The sequence below is a fragment of the Meles meles genome, chromosome 4, assembly GCF_922984935.1.
Source record: "Meles meles chromosome 4, mMelMel3.1 paternal haplotype, whole genome shotgun sequence".
In the NCBI taxonomy this organism is placed as follows: domain Eukaryota; kingdom Metazoa; phylum Chordata; class Mammalia; order Carnivora; family Mustelidae; genus Meles; species Meles meles.
In genome coordinates, this window is record NC_060069.1 from 81469420 (window position 1) to 81494373 (window position 24954).

The window sequence follows — 24954 nt, forward strand, 5'->3', positions numbered from 1 at the left end:
ATGTGATTATTAATAGTTAGGTTATGTCTATAGTTTAGAGATTCTCAAGACAGTAAACTGGGGCAATGGAAGGGCTCATCTCTTGTTTCCTGTCTCTCAGGGTTCACTGTCCTTTAATGCTTGATATTCAGTATTTCAAAACCATTGTTTCATTTATTTTGTCTGACTTTTTATTGTTATTGTTGTTGTTTCAGTAGGAAGGTAAATCCAGTTCCTGATACTCCATCTTTGGCAAAAGGGGGAAGTCTGGAAACCTCTTTTAATGAGTAGTTGAAGTATCTTAAACCTGTAAGTCCTTTACCTGTCTCATACATAGTTTTGTTAAGGGTGAAAATTGTCCGGAATTCAGAACAACATAGGCAACAAAGACTAGTGATGTTGATACTTCTAAATGTAATTTTGTAGTTTCTGAAACTAACACATATTTTAGATAACATTTGATAAAACCCACAGATAGAAATTTCACATGACTTTTCAGATTTGGTGAGTATCATATCATAAAATACTTACTTCAGGTATAATCCAAGGTCATGTCATCTCTTAAACTGAAATATTTTAAACCTTCCATTACAAAAATTAACTTTAAAGTTTATAAAAAAAATTAGATGCCAACTTAAAATATGGAAGAAAGTATTTAGTATTTAGGATGATACGTGAATTGTTTGTTTTGTAATTAAAGACAACTGTTCTAAAATGATTTTGGGGAGCATCTGGGTGACTCAGTCTGTTAAGCATCTAAGTCTTGGTTTCGGCTCAGGTCCTGATCTCAGGGTCATGGGATTGAGCCCTGCATTGGGCTCTATACTGTGTGGAGTCTGCTTGAGATTCTCTCTCTCCCTCTCTCTCTGCCCCTCCTGCTCATGCTGTCTCTCTCTTTCTCTCTCTCTCTCTCAAATAAATAAATAAATAAAATCTTTCAAAAAATTATTTTGATCATATATCCCTTGCTTGGAATCTTCTTAATAGTTCTCCATTGCTCTCAGGATGAACTTAAAACTTCTAAGCATTGCTCATTTGGTCTTTGTCTTGAGCTCTGGCTATCCCTTGTTTACCTTGTTTCGTTCTCTCTTACCACTACCCCTTCTCTCTACTCTCGCCATAGTGCTTTAGTTCCTTAAAAATGACATATTCTCTCTTGACTTAGGCCTTCTACACATAAATATCTTCTGTCTAGAATATTTCTGTTCCCCTCCCCAAAACTCTGTCTTTTCCTTTTTTGTGCTCCCATATCCCTTTCCCTTTCGTTAGTACTCACTACCCTCTACTATATTTACTTGTCTCTGTGCACAGAAAAGTCCAGGAATTAGTATGATCCCAGTAGCAATGAGCTAACCAAGCCACCAGATACTGGTTTCTAAATACTATTCAACAAGAGAAACCAGGTCTTCTTGGAGAAAAGGCTGATTTCGGGGGCAGAGGAGGGACAGGATGACCAGGAACATCTTTTGGGGCCAGAAAGTAAGGACCTATTGAGAGAATAATGGGGCCATGTCAGAGGGATATAGAAGTCAGTTTGAAAGGACTTTTACTAGCCAAATCTGGGATAATATATCAAAATAAAAGATTGGTAAACAAATTACATCCACTGATTAGAGTAGGGGCCCATCAGTGTATGATGATATAAATAAATGGATGATTAAATAGACAGAAAACCCTTCCTTATAATACAAGGAACAAGGTCAACTAATAAAAGTCGAAGGAATAATTGAATTATAAATTTATTTAAGGATTTTATTTATTTATTTGACAGAGAGAAATTACAAGTAGGCAGAGAGGCAGGCAGAGAGAGAGAGGAGGAAGCAGGCTCCCCGCTAAGCAGAGAGCCCGACACGGAACTCGATCCCAAGACCCTGAGATCATGACCCGAGACGAAGGCAGAGGCCTAACCCACTGAGCCACCCAGGCGCCCCGGAATAATTGAATAATAAAGTCATCATTTTGGGGATGCCTGGGTGGCGCAGTTGGTTAAGCCGCTGCCTTTGGCTCAGGTCATGATCCCAGGGTCCTGGAATCGAGTCCCGCCTCAGGCTCCTTGCTTGGCAGGGAGCCGGCTTCTCTCTCTGCCTCGTCTGCCACTCTGCCTGCTTGTGAACTCTTGTGCTCTCTTGCTGACAAATAAATAAATAAAATCTTTTTAAAAAATCATTTTGCAACCTTCATAGAAATAATAAATTCAAACAAGAAACATCAATGGATGGCAAAATTTATGGATGAAAGGTGGATCAAGAATAGGTTTTATTGGGGCGCCTGGGTGGCTCAGTGGGTTAAAGCCTCTGCCTTCGGTTCAGGTCATGATCCCAGGGTCCTGGGATCGAGCCCCACATCGGGCTCTCTGCTCAGGGGGAGTCTGCTTCCTCCTCTCTCTGCCTGCCTCTCTGCCTGCTTGTGATCTCTCTCTGTCAAATAAATAAAATCTTTAAAAAAAAAAAAGAATAGGTTTTATTTACATTGTCTCAAAGTATCTCTCTACAAAATAATCATACATAGAAAAAGAGTAACTTTATTGTGGAGAAACCTGAAGGTACATCCTTATTCAAGTGACTGAAGTTAATGTCAACAGTAGTGGAACAAATAAACATCATACATTATCCAATGGATGCAGTGAACCAAGCACCAAATCACTTCAGTGGTCTTGCCTATAATACATAACCCAACTGTGAGTAAACATCAAGCAAATCCAAATGGAGGGACATTCCACAAAATAATGAGCCTACAGTTATTCCAGTTACCTATTGGTTTGTAACAAACACCCTAAAACCTAGTGGCTTAAAACAACACTATTTATTTTGCTACAATTTGGATAAGGTTCAGCAGGGATAGCCCTTCTTAGTTCTAAGCTGTTATCTGGTACAGCCCAGAGCCTGGCTTCACTCAGCCTCAGCTAGAGTGGCTTAACGGCTGGGAGCTAGAATCATGTGAAGGCTTTTGCACTCACACTGTGACACCTGATCTGGAAGACTCACACAGCTGAGGGTTGGAACAGTTGCAGCCCCTCTGACATGTCTACTTCTCTATGGTCTCTTCATCATCACAGCTTTAGGGTAACTGGATTTTCCGCGTGTCTGCTCAGGACTCCCAGGGAGTGTGTATATGTGTCTGTGTGTGAGAGAGAGCCAGATAGAAGGTTATATGGCCTTTTTAACTTAGCCTCATAAGTTACACAGGTCTACTGCTCTATATTTTGTTCATGGACTGAGGCACAGCGATTGTCTAGATTAAGAGACAGAATTCTGGAAGAGCATCTGGAACTGGAAATGTGGTGCAATGCTCAGAAAAATACAATTAGCCTAGTAATCTTAGAAAATGAAGGTCATGGGAGGGCTAAGGAACTGCTCTAGATTGAAGGAGAGTAGAGAAATGACAACTGAGTAAATACATGCTCCTGGATTGAATCTTCTTGCTACAAAGATTCCAGTAGGATAACTGGCAAAACTTAAAGGCCCTCTGTAAGTGAAGGGTATATGAGAGCTCTTTGTACTGTTATTGCAACTTTGCTATAAGTTTGAAATCACTTTGAAATTTTATTTTAATTTTTTTTTAAAGATTGTATTTATTTATTTGACAGAGAGAGAGATCACAAGTAGGCAGAGAGGCAGGCAGAGAGAGAGGAGGAAGCAGGCTCCCTGCGGAGCAGAGAGCCCGATGCGGGGCTCGATCCTAGGACCCTGAGATCATGACCTGAGCCGAAGGCAGTGGCTTAATCCACTGAGCTATCCAGGCGCCCCTCACTTTGAAATTTTAAAAGACAACACACACCATAGAATCTCACTGTTTAGAAATCTTGCAGTTAGAAGTACCTGAGTGGTTAGTCAATTAAGGGTCTGCATTCAGCTCAAGTCATGATCCCAGGGTCCTGGGATCGAGACCCATGTCAGACTCCCAGCTCAGTAGGGATTCTGCTTCTTCCTCTCTCTGTGTGTGCTCTCTCTAATTAATAAATTAATAAATCTTTTTAAAAAATCTTGCAGTTAATCTTTTCATAAAGGAATAATTATGATAAAAATAACCACACATATATATGATACATTCCTATCTTTAAATGTACTGTTTTGTTAAAGCAGAAGACCATTGAATAAACCTGCTAGAACACTTCATATGCTGAGGCACTATTATAAATTATTACATATATGAGCACATTTAATACAACAATCTTATGACATGGGTACTATCATTATCTCCTTGTCATCTTAATTTGTGACTGAGAAAACTGAGAGACAAATTAACTAGCATAAAGTTATACAGCCAGTAAACCAGAAAACTGAGATTCAAAACAGGCCAACTGACTCTAGCCTTTTTATGGGTCTTTAAGCATTCAAAATACACTTTGCAAAATATTCTTTAAAGCCACAAGTATCACTGGGTATATATTTAAGCAGACTAACGGTCCTATTACCACTGTTTCTTCCATCTATTTGCAGTGCTATAATTTTGATGGATTTTTTAACTGGTTATCCTTTATAAAATTCATGGGTATAAATTCACTGGGGGGAGATATATATATATATATATATATATTTAATTGTGGTAAAAATATGTAATGGAAAATTTACCATCTGAGCCATTTTTAAGTGAATAGTTCAGTAGTGCTAAATATATTCACATTGTGCAACAGATTTCCATATTTTATCTTGAAAACTGAAACTCTACCCAATGAACAATTGCCCATTTCCCTCTTCTCTCAGCCTTGGTGGCCACCATTCCATTTTCTGTTTCTATGAATGTGACAGCTTTAGATACCTCATATAAGTGAAATCATACAGTATTCATCTTTTAATAACTGATTTATTTCACTTAGCATAATGTCCTCAGGGTTCATCCATGCTATAACATGAGACAGGACTTCCTTCTTAATGCTGAATAATATTCTACTGAGTGTATGTGTGTGTATACCACATTTTATTTATCCATCTATCTGTCCGTGGACATTTGGGTGCCTGCCACCTTTTGGCTGTTGTGAATAATATTGCTGTTGGAGTATTTGTATATGTATATTAAAAATAAAAAATAGAGGAATGAAACACAGTGACTCATAAAACAGCTTGCAGTGAGGGTGAAGAAAATGAAGTACTCCAGGTTTTGAAATGCAGTAGGCTTTCTTTTTTTGCAGAAATAATGATAATGCTTTCTGTGGAATTTTAATTTATTTTTAAAATTTTTTAAAAATGTTTATTTATTTTTTTTTTTTAGAGAGAGAGAGCACATGAACAGGGGGGAGGAGCAAAGGGTGAGGGAAAAGCAAACTCCCTGCTGAGCAGGGAGTCTGACGGGGGACTCCATCCCAGGACCCTGAGATCATGACCTGAGCCCAAGGCAGACTCTTAACCGACTTGGCCACCCAGGCACCACTATTTTTAAATTTTAAAAAAATATATTTAGTTAAGAGAAACTGTGAGTGAGAGAGAGAGAGCATGAATGGAAGAGAGGAGCAGAGGGAGAGGGAGAAGCAGACTCCCTGCTGAGCAGGGAACCCAATGCAGGATGTGATGCTGGAACCCAGGACCCTGGGATCACGACCTGAACTGGAAGAAGATGCTTAACTGACTGAGCCATTCAGGCGCCCCTGCATGGAATTTTTAAATTTAGGACTTTAAGCTGTTTTCAAATGTTAAAATCACTTATCTTCACATAACATCCATGAATTTAGTATACTGGCAGTAGGCATCATAATATTCATACAAATACCAGGCTCAATTTGCAAACAATGGTTTGATGTTTTGTTTTTGTTTTTGCTTTTTAAGATTTTATTTATTTGACAGACAGAAATCACAAGTAGGCAAAGAGGCAGGCAGGCAGAGAGGGGGAAGTAGGCTCCCTGCAGACAGAGAATGGGAGGAAAGAGGCTCCCTGCTGAGCAAGGGTCCGAAGAAGGCCTCGATCCCAGGACACTGAGATCCTGACCTGAGCTGAAGGCAGAGGCTTAACTCAGGCGCGATATGGGGAAATTTTTACAGAAAAATAAAAGATATGTGAATCTCTAAAACAACATTAAAATGAAAACAAACAACATCAAGACCCCAGTCATGAAAGGGGGAGATAAAATTCAAAAGTTAGTCCTTACAAATAGTTAATAAACATAATGTGCTACTTAAAATATTTTGGTATCATCTTCCCAATCTAAAAATCGCACAATATAACAGAAGAAAAAATTTAGGAGTCAAACATGGCAATATTGGAAAATCATGTAGGAGGTCACAAGCAGAAAGAAAAATGTTGGTAGTTGGAGTGTGAAATGGCATAACCACTTTAGAAAGCATTCTGGCAGTTTCTTAGAAAGTTAAATATACATATATCACACAACTCAGCAATCCCTTATTCAAGGTAATTGCCCAAGAGAACTGAAAACACGGGGGCACCGGGTGGCTCAGTTGCTAAGCATCTCCCTCCCGCTCAGATCATGATCCCAGAGTCCTGGGATCGAGCCCCACATCAGGCTCCCTTCTCAGCAGGAAGCCTGCTTCTCCCTCTCCCACTCCCCCTGCTTGTGTTCCCTCTCTCTCTCTGTGTCTCTCTGTCAAATAAATAAGTAAATATTAAAAATCTTTTAAAAAAAGAAAAGAAATGAAAACATGTTTACACAAACACCTGTACACAGTATTTATAGTGGCTTTATTCATATCTGCCAAACCTGAAAAAATTCAAATGTCCTTGGACTAGTGAATGAATAATAAACACATGCTGCCACATCCATACAGCAAAGTACTACTCAGCCAAGACAAAGAAAGGGGTGAGGAGTCGGGGAGGACTATCAATACAAGTGACAACATAGATGAATCTCAATGCACTTTGCTAACTGTAAGAGGCCAGACTCAAAAGGCTACATATTGTATGATTCCATTTATATGATATTTTAGAAAAGCAAAACTATAGGGAGAGAAAACAGATCAGTGGGGCTTTGGGGGCTGGCGGATAGATGGAGAGATGGTCTTCAAAATAGGGTAAGAAACTTTTTGGAGTGATAAATCTTTCATATTTTGATTGTGGTGGTGGTTACATAACTATTTGTCAAAATAGTTTGTATTTATCTAAGCGTATAGAACTGTAAAGTAAAATTTTACTTTTCTAAATTATACCACAATAAACCTGATTTCTCCACAAACAACATTGCCAAAAAAGCAATGAAAAAATTCTGAAGGATGTATAGAAGATAACATTCAGATGACAGTGAGCTGGAAAACCAGTCAAGAAATCTGCAACCACACATAGATGCAAAAAGGGGCCACTAGATGGTGGTGTTCGTTTTTGTAACAGAGCCCAGGAAAACTTGGAAGCTCAAGAGATCACAGGCCTGCCAGAGGAGCAGTTTTTTGGCAGATTTCCTGTAATCCACTGCTCCTTCTGTCTAGCCTTGAGCTATAGTTTCTGTGTTTTTGCTAAGCCAGTTCTCCCAGCCTTCTACTGATTCTGGGACACCATCAATATCCTTCCAGTAAAACTCTGTCTCTCTGCTTCTGTTTTTGTTTTCTAAAACTGACTGAATAGAATAACTAATAACAGTCATTAACCAATTTATTTTTTGTTTGTTTTTCTTCATTATGGAGAGTTTTGAGTATGTACAGAATAAACAGACTGGTAAAATAATCCCCCAATAAACCCATCAGTTCTGAGTTATTGATAATCTGCTGTTCTTAATTCAGCAAGCTTCCACCACCCCCAATCCTCATACAAATAATTTTCTACAGTCCTTCTTTTTAATGAGATAAAATTTACATATGTTCAGATAGCCTTATTTTTATTTTATTTATTTATTTATTTATTTTTAAAGATTTTATTTATTTATTTGACAGAGAGAGATCACAAATAGACAGAGAGGCAGGCAGAGAGAGAGAGAGGGAAGCAGGCTCGCTGCTGAGCAGAGACCTCGATGCGGGACTCGATCCCAGGACCCTGAGATCATGACCTGAGCCGAAGGCAGCGGCTTAACCCACTGAGCCACCCAGGCGCCCCAGATAGCTTTATTTTTAAAAGCAGTTTTAAGTTCATAGCAAAATTGAGCAGAAAGTACAGAGATTTCCCATATACTCCTGTCCCCACTCATGCACATTCCCCACAACATGCACTGACACATCATTATCACCCAAAGCCCAGAGGTTACCTCGGGGCTGACTCTTGCTGGTGTACCTTCTATGGGTTGGACAAATACATTATGACATGTAATTACCATTTTAGTGTACAGAGTAGTTTCAGTCCCCTAAACCTCCTCTGTTCTCCATCTATTCACCCCTACCTTCCCCTAAGCCCTACCGAAGTGCAGAAATTTTAACGTACAATTACAATTTATCAGGGCAACTGGCTAGCTCAGTTGGTGGAGCACGGGACACTAGATTTTGGGGTTGTGAGTTTGAGTCCCAGGTTGGGTGAAAGATGACTGAAAAATTTAAAAAAAGAATTCCGATTTGTCTTTGAAGGACTTAGTCTGGAAGTTCCCAATAATGTAGACCAAAAAGAAAAAAGAAAGTTATGAGAGAAAACTTAAGAGATAAATCCAGTTGTGGTAAAAATTTTGAACTCTAAGAAAAGGAAAATTTCATAAGCCTCGAGGTGGAAAAACAAGATACCAGCAAAGGATCAAAAACTGGGTTGATATTAACTAATCATAATATAGTAGTATGTGATAAGAACTTTTCTTTTATTAAAATTCAATTAGCCAACATACAGTACATCGTAAGTTTTTGATGAAGTGTTCATTGATTCATTAGTTATGTATAACATTGTGTTCATCACATCACGTGCCCTCCTTAATGCCCATCACCCAGTTACCCCATCCCTCATCCACCTCTCCTTCTGCAACCCTCAGTTTGTTTCCCAGAGTCAAGAGTCTTTTATGTTTTGTCTCCCTCTCTGATTTCTTCCCATTCAGTTTTCCCTCCCTTCCCCTATGGTCCTCTGTGCTATCTCTTATAATCCATATATGAGTGAAACCATATAATTGTGTTTCTTTGATTGATTTACTTCACTTAGCCTAATATACTCTAGTTTCATCCACATCGATGTAAATGGTAGGTATTCATCCTTTCTGATAGTTGAGTAATATTCCACTGTATATATGAACCACATCTTCTTTATCCATTCAGAACTTTTCTGATGTAATTCATATCTTACTTTTGAGAGCTTCAGGCTCAGATTGCAAGAAAAATAAATGAAGTTTTTTCCAAAAATATGTATATATAAATGTAAACATATGCTTTTATCATTAAAAGAATACAAACTAAAATAACATCACATTCGTACTTGTCAAACTGGTATAGACTGACAGATTTGATATATAAAGGGTTAATGTGGCCAAGCAGATGTGATTAATTACAGTTAAACAGTGTAAATTGGCACAAAAATTTTTGCAGGTCTATTGACACTATTATCACATTTTAAATACACAATTTCACCCAGAAATTTTACTTCTAAAATATATGTATGTGTGAGGGATAGTGAAAACAAACCATCAAACATGAAAGAATCTAAATGGACCATATCATCAATATAAGACTAGTTGGTGAATTTTAGCAAATTCATACAGTGGACTCTGATAGGCCTAGGATGGACCCTGTGTTCACCATTCTGCTCACTGATGCATGTGCAAGGGAGAATGGGAAAGTATGGAGTGGAGCAATTGAAAGCAAGAAGGGATTGTGGCTACCACCAGGAGGGGATTCTTTGGCAGTTGCACCAGCTTCACCAGAACACCTCAATTAGGGAAGACCAGGAAAAAGAATGGTATTACCAGAAGTGAGTGAGGGGCATTAAGTATGCAAAAGGAACAGCTGTTTGTAATAGTAGTGGCTAAAGGTCCCATGCAGCGTCAGTCTGGTTTTCATAGTGAGAGTTGCTCCATGTTTGCTGAGGTACTCTGAGAGCCTACTGAGAGAGCATGCCTCAGTTTGTAGGGATGTGTTTCAGCCTGTCCCACAAGAGTACTATGAGGTCTTCTGAAAAAGAAACAGCTATTTGGGCATTGCTTAACAGTGAAGACTTATTTCTGCTCCATGTGGCATCAGCAAGCAGAGCTTAACTTGGGGCTGGAGGATTCACTTTCAGTGTAGCTCCTGTACACGGTAACCAAGTTGATGCTGCTGACTGGCAGCTCAGCCAACAACTGAGAGCCATGGGCCTCACTTAGCTCCTTTCCAGACAGTTTTACCCTTAATGGAGGATACTCAGTTCCAAAAGAGATTGGAAGGGACAGAGACTCCACCTCTCAAAGGGAAAAGTGATAAAGATCTTGGGAGCTATGTTTTAAAACTGCCACATCAAATTCAAGGAAATCAATTTCAGTTATCAAGGATCCTCCAGGAAGCCTTGAGAGTTTAAATGTGAAGAATATAGTATGTATGACCAGCTGACTTACCATGTGTAACACCAGGCATCACATTACATTGTCACCTACACATTAGTTAAACCAAGAGTACACCATATTAGAATTTCCTGACCCATCCCTCACCTCCAACCTGCTTTTGGTCAAAATAGGAATAGGATAGGAGAGCACCTGACTGAAAAGGTTTTGCTTTCTTTTTGATGCGGTATCATCAGCTGAATATCATCTCTGGATAGACATGTAGTAATATTTACACACCTGGCATGAGGCACCTAACTGGTTCAGTCGGTAGAACATTAAAGTCTTGATCTCGGGGTCCTAAGTTCAAGCCCCATGTTGGGTGTAAAACCTACTTAAAAAACAAAACAAAACAAAAAATGAAAACAAAACTCTGACCGATGATGGGGAAAGGCATAAAGAATGAAGACAATCACTAAATATCATTAGATATTTGGAAACTATTTTGTATTTAATTTTTTAGACATTCTACATCTAACTTGAGAATAAATATCAAGGATCAGTTGATCAACTTTAGGTAACCAAGTGGTCTTTAAAAAATTGACTAATTGTTTCACCTTTTTTTTTTTTTTTTTGATCGGTACAAGATATATTAGCTAGTGTATGGACTTTCTTGGTTGGCTTGTAAAAAGTCGAGGGCAATTGTACTATGTTGAGTGATTTCAGATAACAATTTTTTAAAAGATTTTATTTATTTATTTGATAGAGACACAGCAAGACAGGGAACACAAACAGGGGGAAAGGGGGATGGAGAGGAAGGCTCCTCACAGAGCAGGGAGCCCGATGCGGGGCTGGATCCCAGGACCCTGGGATCATGACCTGAGGTGAAGGCAGAGGTTTAACGACTGAGCCACCCAGGCACCTCTAGATAACAAATGTCTATCAGTCTGTTGATTTTCTTATTTGTGTCATAGGCAATATGATCACAAGTTTTAGTTTAGAAACTTCTAGCCAGTGTTGACTCCTATATGCTGGACTCCTGAGATGTTAACTTGGCTTTTAAAAATGATGAGTTACTGAGAGGTTTGCTTTGAATATTGGAAAGGCAGAATGACCAAAGTACAGTCATGTTTGGTGTGATAAATATCTGAGATTTATAATATACCAATATCCTTCCATTGGCACCTCTACCTGAGTTTAGCCAGAGCTGCACCATTTCCTTCATGAAAACTTCTCAATTTAAAAACCCTTTAAAATCTGCATATAGGGGCGCCTGGGTGGCTCAGTGGGTTAAAGCCTCTGCCTTTGGCTCAGGTCATGATCTCAGGGTCCTGGGATCGAGCCCCGCATCGGGCTCTCTGCTCCGCAGGGAGCCTGCTTCCTCCTCTCTCTCTCTGCCTGCCTCTCTGCCTGCTTGTGATTTCTCTCTGTCAAATAAATAAAATATTTTTTTTAAAAAATCTGCATATAAAAATAAAAATTACACACAATTTTTAAAGTAATAGAAGAAAACTTCCTTGAACTTGAGAAACTTTTATATTTAGATTGAAATGATTCACTGATACCCAGTACGACAATTTTAAAGTATATCTACAGGTTCCTTGATATTCCTCCCTTCGAGAAGTAAAACTTTATTCTCCTTCCCTTAAAGGTAGGATGGGCTTAGTGACTTGCTTGTAGTTAATAGAATATGATGAAGTATGTAACTCTTGACACTGTGTCTTAAAAGCATTGTAACTTCTTCCTTGTTCCTTCCATAAATCACTTGCTCTGAGGGAAGCCAGCTCAAGGGTTGCTCAACCAGTTAAGCACCAAATTCTTGATTTCAGCTCAGGTCATGATCTCTCAGGATCATGCAATCAAGCCCTAGTGGGCCTGGAGCCAGCTTAAAATTCTCTCTCTTCCTCTGCCCCTCCTCACCACTTGGTCTCTCTCTCTCTCTCTCTCTCTTTCTCAAAATGAAGAAAAGAATGAACACAGGTTCAAAACCAGTCCTTAAAGAGTTGCAAAGCATTTCCTAAAGCATTGCATAAAATTAGTTTTCAGAAATGTAGTATTTGTATTAATTTGGTTTCCTGTCCAAAATCTATACTACATTTAACTAAGGTGTAACTTTTAAAAAATATTTTTATTTTATTTATTTGAGAGAGACAGTATGTGCACCAGCAGGGGAGTAGAGGGAGACGGAGAGAGAGAATCTTGAGCACCAAGTGTGGAGCTCCAAAGGGGGCTTGACCTCCTCACCCTGATATGGTGACCACAGGGGAGATCAAAAGTTGGATGCTTAACCACTGACCTACCCAGGTGCCCCATAAATGGGTAACTTTTCGCATTCAAATTTTAATGTCCATCTTCAGGAAACCAACCTTTTCCTTCTTATTAATTTTGAGATGGGCAAGTTATTGCAACTTGTGACTATTTGGGAAAAGCCAGCAATAACATGTTTTATCTTTTAAATGATGTGAGGTTTGGTATGTTTCTCTCTCTTTTTTTTTTTTTAAGATTTTATTTGTTTATTTGACAGGCCGAGATCACAAGTACGCAGAGAGGCAGGCAGAGAGTAAGGAGGAAGCAGGCTCCCCGCTGAGCAAGGAGCCCGATGTGGGTTCCATGCGGGGCTGGATGCAGGGCTCTGATCCCAGGATTGGGATCATGACCTGAGCAGAAGGCAGAGTCTTAACCCTCTGAGCCACCCGGGCGCCCCTGGTATGTTTAACTTTTAAGCATAGGTTGTTTTTAGTATTCATTATCCAATGAAAAACAGTATGCAATATAAATAATTATATATAAAAATTTATAGGTGTTTCCTACACATTACAATTAATGCTATTGGTTCCCTAACGTTATTTTCTCTTATCATTTCAATGCTGCATATATATCCAGTTAACACGAAACAAAATTTTAATATCTGGCTCTTACAAGACCTTTTAGGTGGCTCAACCCTAAGGAGGGATGGAAGGAATCAAGATTTCAACCTACCCAACCTAACGTGTTGGTTATCCAGACCCCAGTTCCACATTTCTTCCACCACGCTGGAGAAAAAACAAAGAACGGACTACTGAGAAACCTAGCCCCTCTGAGCAGTTTCAATCATTCTCTAAATACACAGGCACTGTGAGGCACGCAATTCTCCATTTAGCCAGGTCTCTCCCTACCCTTTTGGGACACCCTTGCCTGCTGATAAAGCCACTGCGTAAACTTCAACCCTCCTCCTCCCCCTTTCTGTCTGGCCCACGAAAGCAGTGGCGTCACACAATTCCTGGCCCCGAGGTTGGGCACTGCCCTTCCCCGAAATAGCGACAAGCGCCGGCAGAAGCTCCACCTGTGATCACTCGGTAACCGGCGCAGGCCTGCCTCAAGCAGCCCTCACGTGGCCGCAGGGGCCCAATCACCGAGGCCCACGCTTTCCACACGGCCGCATGCGCTCATAGAGCCAAAGCTCGCGCGGCGCCCCGCCCAGGCCGCACGGTGCTTCCGCGTTAATCCTCCCATGAAGTCCCGGTCACCGGAGTTGCGGGTTCCTAGTAAGCGCTGTTTCCAAAGGCGGCCTCGGGAGCATGCCCTGATTGGCTCGCTCTGGAGGCGTGGACAGGACTCATTTGAGTCTAGGACCACTTCCTGAGGCGCGAGGCAGGAAGTTATCTATCTGGTTTCTCTGGAGTCCTGTGGAGAAAGTGCTGTCTGCTGCAGTGGTGGCGGCGAGAACTGGAGGTGGGTCGGAAGACTGGCCGTTCGGTCTCGCCGCAGCCAAAGGCCCGTTTCCATCGTAGCACCACGGCCCTCTTCTCCAGCCCCGAGCCCGGCGCGGCTGCCCGGGGGGCACCTTCAGGCTCCTTGACGCCGGTCCAAGGGGCATCTACCTGGGGATCGCCTGGGCCTCCAGTCGGGGGACTGACTCCAGGCTTCAGCTCCCCGGGCCACTGTAAGAAGTGCCGTTATCACCCCTCGCCCTGTCCTCCTCCTCCCTGAACCATCGAGACCCTGGTCCAGAGCGATAGCCTTGGACCTGGGACTAGGCGCTCCAAGACGCTCGGCCCCGGCACCCCACAGACGGGGCTCTGCATCGTCTCTGATATGTCACCCACCATCTCCCACAAGGACAACAGTCGGCAACGACGACCGGGGAATTTCAGCCACTCTCTGGATATGAAGAGCGGTCCTCTGCCGCCAGGCGGCTGGGATGACAGTCATCAGGAATTGGTGGGCGGGGAAGGGGACAAAGAAGCTTTTCTGCGGGATACCGGCACGGGTGACTTCTCAAAACCGCCACGGAGCTGCCGGGCCGAATTAAGCAGCATTTTGCTGTTGCTTTTTCTTTACGTGCTTCAGGGCATTCCACTGGGCCTGGCGGGAAGCATCCCACTCATTTTGCAGAGCAAAAACGTTAGCTATACAGATCAAGCTTTCTTCAGTTTCGTCTTTTGGCCCTTCAGCCTCAAGTTGCTCTGGGCCCCGCTGGTTGATGCAGTTTACTTTAGGAACTTCGGTCGTCGCAAATCTTGGCTTGTCCCTACACAGTATATACTGGGACTGTTCATGATCTATTTATCCACTCAAGTGGACCGTTTGCTCGGGAACACTGATGGCAGAACGCCCGATGTGATTGCTCTCACTGTGACATTCTTTTTGTTTGAATTCCTGGCCGCCACTCAGGACATCGCTGTGGATGGCTGGGCGTTAACTATGTTATCCCGGGAAAACGTGGGTTATGCTTCTACTTGCAATTCAGTGGGCCAGACTGCGGGCTATTTTTTGGGCAATGTTTTGTTTTTGGCCCTTGAATCTGCCGATTTTTGTAACAAATATTTGCGATTTCAGCCTCAACCCAGGGGAATCGTTACTCTCTCAGGTAGTGTATTTAAGCAATTATGCGGTTAGGTTTATTTTCGTTTATGAGTCCTTTTGACAGAGTGTGTGACGTTGAAGGCAATCTCGTAATTTTAATTTGCTGGGAATTATTTTGTGAGAGATTATCCGAGGTTAAGTTTTCTGCTAAAATGAGCTTCAGCCAGAATGAGTACAGGAAAGCAGTCATAATTGATGAGTACCCTGCAATGAGCAGGGAGAGACAGCTCATCCAATAACATTGTTGTGTGATGACAAACAAAACTGCCAGTCTAGGAAGCTGTTGACACTTGCTTTATACATAGATGCACATTTTTTAGAAGTTCGGCTAGTGTGAAGACATGTATCCAGCCCAACTCCTGTGGTTTACATTTTCCTTTTATTGGATTGATATTTCTAATTCCAGTTCATTTCTGCCTCTATTGGTATACCAAGAGTCCTCTTCTAGCCTTCTGGTGAATAGAATAGGGTTAATTTATTCAGCATTAATGAGTTGACAGAGTGACAGAGTTCTAAGGGCCTCCTATGAATAAAGCAGAGTCCAACCCTCAAGGAATAGGAGAAATGGACATTTTGGGGAGCTCAGGGTTGCTAGCTTGTGAGAGTCAGGCCTCACACTGCAGATAACATTTGACCTTGTTGAATTATAAAATTCCATGAACTGAATAAGTGGAATTCTAGAATGCACAATGCCAGGTGAAAGTGCACTGAAGCTGTGAAGTATAAAAAGGTACAGGACAGTACCTACCGTGTTCAGAGTGCCTGAAGCAGTAATTGTGCGGACCAGATTTGGGAAACAGTGATGAAAGAAAAGTTGTGACCCAGTTAGTAAGATTTTCTTGAATTGCTATGAGAAGTTTGAAGTTTATCCAGTAAGCAGTTTTGTGTAAGTTCTGCAAAATTTCTCCTTTTTTTTTTAAAAAGATTTTATTTATTTATTTGACAGAGAGAGATACAAGTAGGCAGAGAGGCAGGCAGAGAGAGAGAGGGAAGCAGGCTCCCTGCCGAGCAGAGAGCCAGATGCGGGACTCAATCCCAGGACCCTGAGATCATGACCTGAGCCAAAGGCAGCGGCTTAAACCACTGAGCCACCCAGGCGCCCCAAATTTCTCCTTTTTCTGAATAAGTAAAATATATGTCCTTGGAAGGTTTTCTGAGTTGGTTTTTTTTTTTTTTTTTTTAAGCTTTCCTAACAATTGGGAAACAGAAGTAAAAATCAGCAAAATCAGGAATAATCAACATCAGGAATATGGTAGAATTCTTTATTCTGATAATGATGTATTTAAGTGATTCTCTTGAAATTTAAGCAGTTCAGCTTTCTCTCATCTTCCCAGTACTAGCTTGGGGATTCCAGACAGGGTAAATGTCAGGGGTAGCTGTGTGGTGAGGGAAGTATAAGGGTTATATAATAATATTTCGGTGGTGTGGAGGATGGAGGGTTCACACCTGCACTACTCATCTCTTGAAATGCCCTGTAAGGGACCCCCCTTATCTACCTCCTCAAACTGCTGTTGAGCTACTGCTACTGAAGAAATGATGATTATAATTTCCTTAATTGGTTTGGGGCCGAAAATGGTTGAGAGATACTGCTTTGTACTTAAACAGATTGGTCTCGAAGTGTTCTGGGGCCCCTGTTCTATGGATAATTCGCTGCCTAGAAATATTTTGTGAATGCATTGTATTAGCATCTTACTGCTTTTTATGCAACTTTTCATTTTGTACTGTGACTATTGATGTCACCAGGAAGTACTAATGAAATGATGTATTATTTAACATTGGAAAGCCTCAGAGCAGATGTCAAGATTTAAGAGGTTGTGGAAACTAAATTACTGACTAGGTAAATTAGAGCTTTCTCTAAGTAATTCCACAGAATGCCATTATGCATTCAGTAGCCATGTTAATTATACCCTTTCTTAGTCACAACTGTTCCCCAATGGGAAGATCAAAATTGTGCCATGTTGGATTTTTATTTACACTGATTTGTCCTTTTGAATAGCTATTTGGTCTGTGAAATTTGAACTTTGTCTCCAGGAAATTGTAAAAATAGCTTACTATTTAATTTTTTCTGTGTGTAGTAGACTGCTGTTTTTAGTTCAGACATTTTAGTAAGTTAAGAGTTGAAGGTTTTCATTCTCTTCTTTATGATTGTACATATTATATTTATAGCTTTGATCTTTCTGGAACTTAGTAGCAGTATAACAAAAAAAAAGGAAGAAAGAAAGAAAAGAGAGGAAAGGAAGGAAAGAACAGCAGTTTTTAGGAATTTTAAGAGCACAGAAAGAATCATGAAGGAAATAAAATTGCTTAGGTAGTAAAAGAAGAACTCAAACACTGAGGCAAGTGTTTAGAAAAATCAGAAAATTATAAGCCTAATTATGAATTATAAATATGAATTATTGCATATTTTAGAACTGTAAAATATATTCTCTGATTAACAGTTTGTTTTGAGTTACAGATAAATAGAAATGGAATGTATTGAGAAAAGACAGTTTTGCCATTTAGAAAGCAGTAATCTAAATAATAAATATAGAACATGAAGGATACGATGAGAAAAATCCCTTAGAAACAAAACCTTGCTTATGCTGAGATTGGCTTTTTGGTACGTCAGGGATCCAAGGCAGTCCTGAACTCAGAAGTGAGCTTTTTCTATCCTGCCCCTTTTGGTTTTCAGGGATCTTATGAGCAAAAAGAGACAACCTTTTGGGGCACCTGGGTGGCTCAGTGGGTTAAGCCTCTGCCTTCCTCTAAGGTCATGATCTCAGGGTCCTGGGATCAAGCCCCGCATTGGGCTCTCTGCTCAGCAGGGAGCCTGTTCCCCCCTCTCTCTCTGCCTGCCTCTATGCCTACTTGTGATCTCTGTGTGTCAAATAAATAAAATCTTAAAAAAAAAAAAAAAGAACCTTTTGAGCTGCAAGAGGTGATGAAAGTAACCCAGAAGAACACAGATATTAGAACATAGTTTTATGACTTGGAAAGATAATATATTGCTTTTTTTTTTTTAATAATTTAGATTCTGAGTTGTATTTTGGGGAGCTGATTTTTTTTTTAATTGAGGTAACATTGGTATTTAATAGTATTAGTTTCAGTTGTACAACATAATTCAGTTTTTGTATACAATACAAAGTGGTCACCACAGTAAGTCTAGTTACTGTCTCAATTCATTCTTTTTCAAAGATTTTATTTATTTAGAGAGAGATCTTGAGTGTGCACACACAAGCTGAAGGGAGGGGGAGAGGGAGAGAGAATCTCAAGCAGACTCCCCACTGAGGCTGAAGCTTGTCATGGGGTTTGATCCCATGACCCCAAGATCATGACACAAGCTAAATCAAGAGTCAGATGCCAAACCAGCTGAGCCATCCAAGTGCCCCAGCCATCTCAGTTCATTCTTATAGGTGAAGAAACTGAGGTCCAGTGCCTAGTTGGAGGTAGAGATATAGGATTCCCCCCACTATCTGAATGTAGAGCATTTTTAGAAAACTTGTAAGCTAAAATGGCATAAAGCAAAGAGTATCCACACTTTATTTTACAAAAGACCTACTAGTATCTTTCGAACGGTTGGTAGGAAACTAGGGAAAAACCTTGAAACCTAAATATAATTTGTGCTGATTGGGCTTTTCTACCAGAGAAAAGTAGCACTCTTAACTGCTGATGTCTAAAAACATCAGCCCACTTCTGGAATATCTGATGGCCTAGAAATGACAAGAATTTTTTGTTTTGTTTTTTAAGTGACCAGTGTCATTTATTCACTTAGTGCCTGTTTGGTTCTAGCCATGTGATAGGTGTTAAAATTTGAGAATTTTCTGCTCCCAAGGATTTTATAATGGGACTTGGCAAACCAAAATGCTGGAGTAGGTAGATGAACAATGTAAAGGAATCACGTGATTTGGTAGAGGACTGTAGGGTTTGGAGGGGACAGTGATGACTTGAAAAGTCATGCCCATCTAAGGGTGGGGATCTTCAGTTTTCAATAAATTGGTGTCTTATGGTGGTAGGATCCTAGGATTGCCAAGTCTTACCAGTATTCAAGAGAAGCTGGAGCTTCCCTTTTTTGTTGATTTTGTAATTTTAAAAACATTATTCGACTCAGATGAAATATGTTTTTAGTCTAGATCTAATCTGTGAACTGGTAATTGAGGCCTACTCCTCTAGAAGCAGTGATGACAATAATGAATAGAAGTGATTGGGGTAAAGAGCGGGGTATTTGGGTTGGGGGCAGGTTAGTCTGATACTGGAGAAGAGTAAACGTATTAGACCTTAAGAATTTGTCATATAGGTAGGCATGAACATATAAGAGTCAATCAGGAAAAAAGGAACTATTTTGAAAAAAACTGATGTTGAAAGAAAAGCTAGTTAAACTGGCAGTGAATATACTTATTCCAGTATTTGTAAGGTATTCTTAGAACTCAGAAGAGAGCAGGACCAATTAATTCTTACTTAGTGACAAATTTCTTTGTCATGCTTTCTGAAGCAGGACTCAGTATATTTTTTGCATGACCAGAATTGCTGTTTAGAATGTGGCCAGTACTGACCCATTTCTAGATAGACCAGATATTTTTAAATAGGCTGTAATATATTCTTTAGCATGTACATTTAGACTTAAAATATTCTCCTGCATTCTCAGAAGGTAAAATTATAGAGGTAGATGGGCAGTTGCTAGAGATTGGATGAGGAGAAGGTGAGTTTAAGTGGATGATAGCATGAGGGAGTTTGGGAAGTAATGGAACTGTTCTGTATCTTGATTATGGGGTGGTGATTTGAAATTTATATATGTGTTAAAATTCATAGAACTGCAAACCAAAAAAAATTAATTTTACTGTATAATAATTTTAGGAGTCTTTTTAAAATTTTTTTAAAAAAGTAATTCATTGCCTTAAAAGCCAATCTCTGGGTAAATGTCATACAAAGTATGTGATATAAAAATCCTTGAATTTAGCTGTCATTTTGCTTTGAATGGGACAAGTTCATGAATCTGGTGGATCTTACATTGCTAGACACACATTTGTCTAGAACTTATTTTCAAATATTGGGACCCTAGTAGTAAAGTGAGAAAAGTAGAGGAATACTAGGCCTAGTAGATTCAGGAAGGATTAGATATTAAAAACTGAAGCCCACATCCCAAAAAAGAAGGTCTTAAAGCCTTTTTTGTTTTTAAAACAAGGCAAAGGAGAAATGATACTATGTGCTTTCTTTGTCCAGTAAAGAATTGTGGGATTGCTTTTGTTTGGAAAAGTCAATTTATAAGATATACACTAAACCAAAAAATTATTTGATTTTATTTGGCATATATTTTACTCTGAATTTCACTTCTGCTTTTATTGAAATTTATGTAGAGGCCAATTAAATTGGCCTTTATTATACATTTATGAATGATAGAATCATAGAACCTCTCTAATTACAGGCAGTCTCCTACTTTTCATTTATAGTCTTCCTGAAAACTAATTTGAGAAAGCAAAATAGACTTACCTTATAAAAGGAGATATTCTGTTCCTAGAAAATTAGAAATAAAGAATATAAAACTCTGATTACACCTATTTTTTAAAGACACAATCTTAGATAAATCTGGCATTTTATACATGTTCTTTATATATTTTTTATTGAATCTGTTTTTAAGTAATTTCTACACCCAGTGTAGGATCCAAACTCACAACCCTGAGATGAAGAGTCATAGGCTCTACTGACTGAGCAAGCCATGTACCCCATATGTGTTCCTTAATTTCATTCTTTTAAAAAATTAACTTCATATTTTAAAATTTGGATTTATATTTTACATTGTATATACTGTATTAGCATAGGTGGTCACAAGTATATAATTTATGTATGTGCATGCTATAACTTTTTTATGGATGGGGTACACATACAAAAAGCAAGATGTTATTCTTGTCCACCATTTCTATTCCTTGGTTTGGTGTTATCTAAGAATTTTTTTTTTTTAAATCATTCTTTCTCCTCTCTCTTTTTTTTTTTTTTTTTAAGATTTTATTTATTTATTTGACAGAGAGAGATCACAAGTAGACAGAGAGGCAGGCAGAGAGAGAGAGGGAAGCAGGCTCGCTGCTGAGCAGAGAGCCTGATGCGGGACTGGATCCCAGGACCCTGAGATCATGACCTGAGCCGAAGGCAACGGCTTAACCCACTGAGCCACCCAGCGCCCTCTTTCTCCTCTCTTTTGATCACAGTCCTTGTTGGCCGAAGTCCAGTGGTGATCAATTAAAGCTACAGAATAGGTGACTTCAAAAATACCTAAAGATTTCTATTTTTGATTGCTTTATATGATCTTACATTTGAGACCTACATTTCTTACTCCTCACACAGTTTTAGAATTTTTATGTTCTTTTTTTTTTTTTTTAAGATTTTATTTATTTATTTGACAGACAGAGATCACAAGTAGGCAGAGAGGCAGGCAGAGAGAGAAAGAAGCAGGCTCCCTGCCGAACAGAGAGCCCGATGCAGGGCTCGATCCCAGGACCCTAAGACCATGACCTGAGCCGAAGGCAGAGGCTTAACCCACTGAGCCACCCAGGTGCCCCAAGAATTTTTGTGTTCTTAAAAATAAAAAAAAAATTAAAAAAAAGAACCTTTGCATTCTTAAATTTCCCATTAATTTTTTTTAATGTTTTATTTTAAAATAATTATGGATTCACAGTAGGGTAGAGAAATGTTGAGTGAAATCCCATGCACCCTTCCCCAGGCTCCTCCACTGTTAACCTCTTACATAAGTATAGTACAATCTCAAAACCAAGAAATTGACGTGGGTACCATTCATACAGTTATTTAGATTTCACCAAATTATTACATGTACTCATTTATATTTGTATGTGTGTGTGCATGTGAGTAGCTCTATGTAATTTCATCACATGTGTAACCTTATATAATCACCATTATCACAATGATGATACTGTATCATCACCACAAGACTACTTTTTTTGTTGCCTGTTTATAGCTATACCCACTTTCTCCATCCCTAAGCGCTGGGAGCTACTGATCTGTTTGCCATCTTTATAATTATGTTTTTTCAGAAATGTTACGGAATGAAATCATGCAGTATGTATCCTTTGGAGATTAGCTCTTTTCAGTTAGCGTAATTTCTTTGAGGTTCATCCAGGTTGTTGCATCTATCAATGATTTGTTGCTTTTTATTGCTGAGAAGTATTCCACTTCTTAGACATACCATGGTTTATTTCACCACCCTTCCATTGGAGGGAATCTGAGTAGTTTCCAGTTTTGGGCTATGTAATGTGAAAATAAGTCTTCATTTCTCTGAGAAAGGCTGGTTTCTGGTAAGTCCATTATTAGTTTTAAAAGGAATTGCCAACCTTTTCTCCAAAATGGAATGGATATACCATTTTATCTTCCTATCAGAAATATATAAATGATCCATTTTCTCTGCATCCTTGTCAGCATTTGATGTTACCATCATTTTTCATGTTAACTCTTCTGATGTACTCTTCATCTTCATTGGCTGGTTTGGAATGTTTGTCTGCTGTTTTATAAAAGTCTAAATTCAGCTCACAAAAATTGATTTAGGGGTGTCAGGATATAGGTTATACAAAAGCCGAATGCAAGAACCTATCATAGCATCAGAGTAGAGATATATATGTTTAATATTTTAATTAAAATCCATTTTAGGATTTTGTGCCTGACCAGAACATATTTTTAAAAATTAAAGAGTGATTTACTTTTATCCGGTAATGGGGGTGCAGTGTTAGCATAAGATAGGAACACTAAATCTATTGATTTCTCAGCCTTGCATCTTAGGCAGAGTTTGAACCCAAATTTTCAGATAAGATGGTCCAGTAAGATAGCTGCTTAATCCAGTCCTTGATTGAAGAAACAATCTCTTCTACTCCAGAGGAATACCTAACATTGTTGGAGTTAGTGAAAAGGTATGTGATCTCAGGATGCCTGGGTGACTCAATCATTAAGCATCTGCCTTCAGTTCAGGTCATGATCCCAGTGTCCTGGGATTGAGCCCGCATTGGGCTCCCAGCTCAGTGGGAAGCCTGCTTCTCCCTCTCCCACTCCCCCTGCTTGTATTCCCTCTCTTGCTGTCTTTCTCTCTGTCAGATAAATACATAAAATCTAAAAAAAAGAAAAGAGGTATATGATCTCAAACATAGCTTTATCTTCCTAAAGGGTTAGGAAAAATAAGAGATTAGGAAGGTTTCGAAATTTGCTTTATATTTACTTGATTTTTGCGTTATATGCTATCTTTTAACATCCTAATCCCCAAATCAGATATGACTATATATTATATAGTCAAATAGCATTTTCTGTGAGAGCTGTACAACATCATGGATATTTTGAGTAAATGCTTCAGAGAGAGATTTGTGGCACAGAAAAGACTATTTCTTTTAAGACTCAGCCAGTGACCTAGGGCCAATCACACTGTTTCAGTTTCCTCCACTGTGAAAGTGAGAGTGTCGGACTGGATGATGGGTGTCTAAAGTCCCTTCATGCTCTAACTTGTGAAATAGATTGCTGTGCCAAAAGCAAGAAGGTGAAAGGAAGGCCTAACATTTAGAACAAACGGAAAGTTTGCTTTCCTGTCACTGACTTCTAAAGGACTAAAGTTAATTTCCGTAGTGTGAGAAGTCCAGGGAGAGAGAATTTGATCTGAGTCGAGGATATCAGACAATGCTTCCTAATCTGTCTCTTCTGGTGGTGGCAGAGAGCAAACCTATACCTAGTTAAAGGGTCTGGGCACTTAGTCCAAAGCCTTAAAAGCTTTTTGTAGTCTGATGTTTTATCTTTAAAAATTCTTGGAAATTTTGCCTTCCCTCTATGTATATTTTTTTTCATTAACAAGGCTTCCCTCTAAACTATTGAGTAAAGTGAACTCTTTAAGAAGATGCACCATGTTTATTTATCCTATGGGTTTGCGTACCCTTTGTCATACTACTGTTTGGGGAGATGGAAGCGGGGAAGGGGAGTACAAGTGTGCTGAAGTATCTGTGTTCCAGACTTTGTGGTTGGAGCTAAAATGGGTATCTTCTCAGGCATATCTGATTGATAGGAAAGAGAGCCTGCTTGCTGTAGATAGGTGTTGGTCTGAGCATCTGGGTAGTACATTGGAAAACATTATTGCTTTAGGATCAGATCTGAGTTTACACCCACCTCTGGCACTTTGTGAACTGTAATACTGTTTCATTGTGTATAAAGTGAAATAATACTTAGAGAGTGAGATTGAGTGAGATTTAGTGTACTGTCCTATGTCTCGCTTTGACATAATAGGCACTCAGGTGCTAGCTATTATATTCTTCTTGGTTATTGGTAAATTGGCACATGCTTTTAAATTTTGCATTCATGGAAGTACTAGATCTTACATACATAAGTAGCCACTTATGAATATTTAGTTTGACCTCTGATCTTTGCCTAAAAATCATGTATGTGAAACTCCCACATCAGCTTTTTTTTTTTTTTTTTTTTTTGGCAGAGAGAGAGAGAGGAGGAAGCAGGCTCTCTGCTTGGCAGAGATGCGGGGCTTGATCCCAGGACCCTGGGATCATGACCTGAGTGGAAGGCAGAGGCTTAACCCACTGAGCCACCCAGGCGCCCCTGCACATCAGCTTTGACATCTTAATACATACACACACATCATATTGCTTTTACAGATGAAACACATAAATCAAAATTAACTAAAATGTTAGTAGTGAAATACCTAGATTGTTTTTGGTAACAATATCTTTACAATGGTTGGTTTATCAGCATATGGATATTCTCTAGCATCAAAGCAGTGTTAATAATAACCAGCAGTCTAATGATTCGTTACGGTTTATGGTAATTGTGTTCGGAAAACCTATTAATATATTTTCTGGCAGTAGTTAAGTCTCTTTTTCTGAGCTATT

The 24954-nt window shown here is 39.5% G+C and overlaps 1 protein-coding gene across 4 annotated transcripts in view; it reads left to right on the forward strand.

Moving 5' to 3' along the window:
- The first annotated feature begins 13767 nt into the window (after positions 1-13767).
- The window catches only part of SLC33A1 (solute carrier family 33 member 1), a 37934-nt gene continuing 26747 nt past the window's right edge, over positions 13768-24954 (forward strand). For all 4 annotated transcript variants that reach the window (XM_046003147.1, XM_046003148.1, XM_046003146.1 and 1 more), the window contains exon 1: positions 13768-15113. In XM_046003147.1, coding sequence (XP_045859103.1) covers positions 14339-15113 — 775 coding nt within the window. In that variant the 5' untranslated portion in view covers positions 13768-14338. The remainder of the gene's footprint in view (positions 15114-24954) is intronic.